This window comes from Eretmochelys imbricata, chromosome 6, assembly GCF_965152235.1.
Source record: "Eretmochelys imbricata isolate rEreImb1 chromosome 6, rEreImb1.hap1, whole genome shotgun sequence".
NCBI classification, from domain to species: domain Eukaryota; kingdom Metazoa; phylum Chordata; order Testudines; family Cheloniidae; genus Eretmochelys; species Eretmochelys imbricata.
This window is the reverse complement of record NC_135577.1, coordinates 14,229,528-14,235,412: the sequence shown is the minus strand read 5'-3', so window position 1 is coordinate 14,235,412 and position 5,885 is coordinate 14,229,528. Positions and strand designations below refer to the sequence as shown.

Below are 5,885 nucleotides of genomic sequence, written 5' to 3'. Positions count from 1 at the left end.
TCAGTGAGGAATAACTTTCTGGCATATTGTCTTCCTCAGGGTGTCCTTCACCTCCTTGTTCCTCAGGCTGTAGATCAAGGGGTTCAACATGGGGATCACAAGGGTATAGAACACGGACACCACTTTGTCGTACTCTGATGAGTTGCTGGATGTGGGTCGTAAGTACATAAAGAACAGAGCCCCATACAGTATGGACACGGCCGTCAGGTGGGAGGCGCAGGTGGAGAAGGCTTTACGTCTGCCCTCGTTGGAGCGAATCCGCAAGATGGCCACCATGATAGAAACATAGGAAACGAGGATGACCAGGATCGTGCTTAATGCAGCTACAGAAGCAAAGAGGAAATGCACTGTCTCACCCATGCGAGTGTCAGAGCAGGAGAGTTTCTGGAGTGAGGGGAGGTCACAGAAAAAGTGATCAACGATATTGGGACCACAGAAGGACAGGCTGAACAAAGAGCCTGTATGCACAGTGGCATTAATGGAGGCATAGAAGTATGATGCAGCTACCAGCTGTACACAGACTTTCCTGGACATAATGAGTGTGTACATCAGCGGCTCGCATATAGCTATGAATCGATCATACGCCATCACAGCCAGAAGTAAACCCTCAGAGTTCACGGAGAAGGAGTGAAAGAAAAATTGCGTGGCACACCCAGCAAAGGAAATTACTTTACTCTCTGCTAAGAAGTTCACCAGTGCCTTAGGGGCAATAATGGAGGAGTAAGTGATGTCCACAAGGGACAAGTTGCTGAGGAAAAAATACATGGGGGTGTGTAGCTGCCTCTCAATCCTGATTAAAGAGATCATGCTGAGATTCCCCGCAAGGCTCATGGTGTAGATAAGCAAAAACATCCCAAAGAGGACAGCTTGCAGTGATCGGCTGCCTTTGAATCCTAGAAGGATGAACACGGACACTCCAGTGTGATTGCCATGCGCCATGTATTCCAGATGCGATCAATGCTGTTGGAGTAGAAGAAAGAAACACAGCCAAGATAAAGCTTATGATTCAAAATTAACTGTATGGGGCTGGTTGGTGGACACCACCATTGTGAAATACAGTAGAAAGCCAAGATACAAAAAATAAGTTATGCTATTCTGGCTGTGTAACATTTGAAAACTTAAAATAATTTCATGTGCGTCTGTATAATTGCCAAGATTTTACTCCTTTTAAAGAAAAGAGATGATAAAATAAAATAAAATTGAAAATTCTGAAGTGATCTTTCTAAGTCTGCATCCCAAGCAGGCATTGGCATTTGCTAATATCTCTTCATGGTATTATATGGCTAGGCATGATTAGAAAGGATGTAGAGAAACTAGAAAGGATCCAGAGAGGAGTGACAAAGGTGATCAAAGTGATGGAATGCAAGCCATGTGAGCAAAGGCTGAAGGAACTGGGTATGTTTAGTTTGAAGATGGCTATCATATCCCTCCTTAATCTCCTCTTTTCCAAATACTTGAAAGGCTGCCATAAAAAAGTTTGAGAAAAGTTGCTCTGTCTTGCCACAGAGGGTAGAACAAGAGGCAATAGGTTCAAACTACAGCACAGATGATTTTGATTAAACCTCAGGAAAAGCTTCCTAAAGGTCAGAACAGTAGGGCAATGGAACAGATCTGCCAAGGGAGGTTTTGGAAGCTCCTTCACTGGAGATTTTCGAAAGGAGGCTGGATTGCCATCAGTCTTGGGTTGGTCAGAAACAATTCCTGCATCTTGGCTGGGGGTTCAGCTAGAACATGACCCATGTGGTCCCTTCTAACCCTATGGTTCTATGATTCTCTGAACTCTGCAACAATCTAATATAGAGCAGAAAGGTGGATGAGGTGTTTGAAAACCAGCCTTATATTGCAGCAGCAGCATCCTTTCATAATTAAATCATCAGTTAGGAACCAGTATATATTTATGACAAGTCAGCCAAAACCTCACATTTGGAATAAAGTCCCAGAGTAAATTCAACAAAGACAATTATTTTGGAGATAACTAAGTTAATATTCACAAAGGGGGGGTGTTCACATAACTAAAGGAGGTATGAATGAACAGCAGAGTTCAACAAAGGGAGTCTGTAGTTAAAGCATGGTTGAAAGAAGCTCTCACACCCATTCTGGCCCCTGGCACTAGCATGGAACTGGTCTAAGTCAGCGGGAAATCAGAAGCAACACGAGTGGATTTGGTAAAGATCACCATTCAAGAGAAAAACAATCTTCTGAACAGTGATACAAATACCCCCCTCTCCCCCCCCCCGCCCATGCTCACTATGGCAATATCTGATCACCCTCCCTCCTCGCCTGGTGTCAGAGGCCAGGCTCCAGTGTGGGTCTGAATGTCTACACAGCTATTTTTTGCCCTGTAGCGCAAGCCACACAAGGCAGAATCAATTGACCTGACCTCGAAGACTCTCTGCCATGGGTTACTTTTCCGTTCTGCAGTGTAGACATACTTTGAAGCTCTGTTAATCTCTCTCATGTACCCAGCGTGCATGGAGATGGTGGGAGGACCATCCTTTCTTTCTGAGAAGATATTCTGAAAGCAGAGACATTAAGCAGCTTCATAGTGAATACGCACCCAATAGTCACCAAGAACTCCACAATGAGATACCCCAGTAGCAGGGAGTGTTGGTCAGACAGCGTCCAGGGAGACGTTTCCTTAGAGTCCAGGTGGGTCCAAATGTGTTTGTTCTTTCACTTCAAGCTAATGAGAAAATCTGAAATATACATGAGCTTTTTATTTTCATTCCATTATCTCTGTGTATCCGCCCTGAACCCGCAAGACCTTCCATCAGCACAGAGACTGGTGTGTTGGGGAAAGCCAGTGCTGCCCATTCTGTACAGGACCTTCTTTCTACAGAGAAAGACCATCTTTCTGTAGGGCTGCCAATCTCCAAAATTTCACCAGCAGAAAACCTGCTCTAAGATGTTTAAAATGAAAACATTTGTTGTTCAAAAGCATGAACTGCATTTACAGGAAAAAAAAAAAACCTTTGCAACTTGATTCCTGGCAAACAAGGGGTATTTTTATCTTACCTTTTCCTTTTTTTTCCTTTGGGGAGCGTATACAATAACTTAGCTCATTAAAGCACATTGGGCCAGATCCGTAGTTGGTGTAACTCATCACAGCCCTATTGCGACAACAGCTGAGGGTCTCTAGCCCCATATATGACACCGCCCCCCAAAAAAAGTTGCATTCAGGGTATTTTAGGCTTTTTTATCCCATTTTACAGCAAATTGTACAATGAGAGATCATCAAGACAACATTTTGGTGGTAAAAGTGTTTCCATTTTGAGAACAGAAAAAACAACAATGCTGTTTCTCAGTAAAAAGAATTGATCTGGGTGTATTTACCAGGTAGGTGAAGAAAAGAAAACATTTCTTTTACTCACGTTAGTCTTTGTCCTGTAATATTAAAGCTGCCTGTTGCAAGGGAGACCTCTCTCTTTCCTGGATTCAAAAGGTGTAATTAGCGGCAGGGCGTATTTATTTGGTCTGCTGGCATTTGGAGACAGAATCCCTCAGAGCTGTTAATCTCAGGTCTGGCACAAAAGGCATCATTAAAATGCCTTTTAGGTCACATGGGAGCAGTAGATAGTGGGATGCCAATCTGTTGGCTTCTAACTTTGTTCAAGTTCTTTGAAGTTTTGATGCTGCTCTCCATCCCTTTCCCCTGTTTTATGCATTCTATAAATCTGAACCTCCCCCGAGAAGAATTACTTCCAGTCAGGAGTAAATGTGGGAAAGTTTATTGAAAATGCATTTTCCATTACATTTATTTAATTATTTTCTAATTGCAGAGAAAATAAGAATGGAGTCATTCATAACACTGTTTTTTTGAGAGCCCAGAGATAGAAAACTTTATAAGCAGTTACCACGTAGAATGCAATGGATCAGGATTAAGATGCTTCTTTCCCCCCAAGAGATGTCTAAGAGCCTGGGATTGGAGTGGAAAAAATGGCTGGAGATCAGGATTGAGGGGCACTGGTAGACTCAGGGGTTCAGAAAGGGCTGCAGTAGCCTAGAGTGATGCCAAGAGTAATGGGATGAAGGGCATGGCCTGGGACATACCTCACCCTATATCAGCAATAATGTGTGTGTCTCTAGTAGTGATAATTAAATGGAATTAAAAAATACCAGGATGAGCATGTCATGATAGAGACTAACAACTTGTGATTCTACTATGGAAAATCATTCCTCATCGATCTGCTATAATTCTTTTATTTTGTCGACAAAAGAGTGAATATGTGGGGAACCATCTGACATAATATACTTGGACTTTCTTTGACAAAGTCCCTCACATGAGGCTATTAAGGAAGTTAGGTAGTCATGGAATAAGAGGCAAAATGCTGTCATGAATGAGAAACTGGTTACACAACAGGAAACAAGTGCACATGTCATCAGAGACATCTAGACACCTAACGTCCGTTGATTTCAGTGGAAGTTAGGAGCCTACCTACCTTTGAGCATCTGGGCCAAAGAGTAGAATAAAAGGTCAATTTCAACACAGCAACAGGGAAAAAATATGGGTCGACACAATGTTCTGCATTAGGACTGGTAGTGTTTCAAATATTTATTATGATCTGGTACAAGGAGCGAGCAGTAAGGTGGCAAAATTTGCAGACGACATGGAATTGTTTTGGTGAGTCCAGGCTGGGGAATGAGAGTGAAAACTTCAGAGGGACCGAGCTGGAAGTTGTGTGAATGGGCAGCTCAGTGGCAGGTGACATTAACTGTTGACAAAGGATTTGAACAGCTCACGCACAGTTCTGTGTTCTAAGTTCAGTAACCGCCAGTGAAACATTCTCTGGGGTTCCCATGAAGAGCTGAATGACAACTACTCCCCAGTGAAATGGAAAGTTGGCAAATTCAGAACTGAACGAGGGAAATACTCATGCTTGTCACAAAACAGGGGAGTTTTTAAACAGGAAATTTGCTGCTGTTGTTGTTTTTTTGTTTTTTTTTATTTTTACAGAAAATATTAAACCCCAGAAATGTTCAGCCTAAAACTTTTGGCTGAAAACCAAAAATGTCTCTTTGGAAAAGTTTCCCTGCTGCCTTAGGGGAGTTATTGTTTGGGTGTCTTGTGTGGCAGTTGTCCTCAAACAGCTGGGGTGTCTAGCAGGATTATATCTCCTACTCTTCTGATACCGGGGTGCCCATCCTGTGGCCTGCAGTCCATATATGGACGACCAGAGCATTTTGTAAAGTCTGCAGGCAACTTGAACACAATCTACTGATGGCCAATTCAGGGGCGCTGGAACAATTTTTATAGTGGGGCTGCTTAAAGCCACTGAACCAAACTTTAAACCCTGTATATGATGGAAACAACTTAAAGCCAGGGGGTGCAGAAGCCCCCCTAGGTCCAGCACCCATGGGCCAATTCATTAGTGTTTTGGTGCGATGTTTTCATCATTTTAGTTTACACATGTGTGCAAATAGACAATCCTGTACATAGAAACAACCCAAAGACACAGGAAACAAGCTGATCTTAAAATAGAAATCAATATCGGCGACTTTAAAGCTTATTAAAATGTGTAGGAATTGCTTGCCCCCACTGTTTGGTTTACATGGCCCTCCTGTGTAATAAGGTTGGGCACCACTGTAATCTGATCCATTAAAATAATTTCTTATGGCCCAAATCCTTGGGAATTAGGTGTCTAAATACCATTGAGGATCGGGGACTGTGCTCCTATATACAGCACGAGCCAGGAAAGCAAAACCAAAACGTCAGACTGCATAAGGGATTAGATAGATTTTCAGTTTTTAAGGCCAAAAGGGACCATTTTTATAATGATATATTATGATTAATATTGAGCAGCACTTTTTGGTTAAAGGTCCTCTCTCCTATATGCTTAAACATCTGATTGCTTCTTTGGATTCTATTTTCTGTGCTAGGTCTCTGT

The 5,885-nt window shown here is 42.5% G+C and overlaps 1 protein-coding gene across 1 annotated transcript; it reads right to left on the bottom strand.

The window, feature by feature from the left end:
- On the bottom strand, positions 1 to 942 carry LOC144266607 (olfactory receptor 5AP2-like). Its single transcript, XM_077820043.1, has one exon. It carries the CDS (start codon positions 937 to 939, stop codon positions 1 to 3), a length of 939 nt encoding a protein of 312 aa, XP_077676169.1. The 5' UTR covers positions 940 to 942.
- Positions 943 to 5,885: the final 4,943 nt, after the last annotated feature.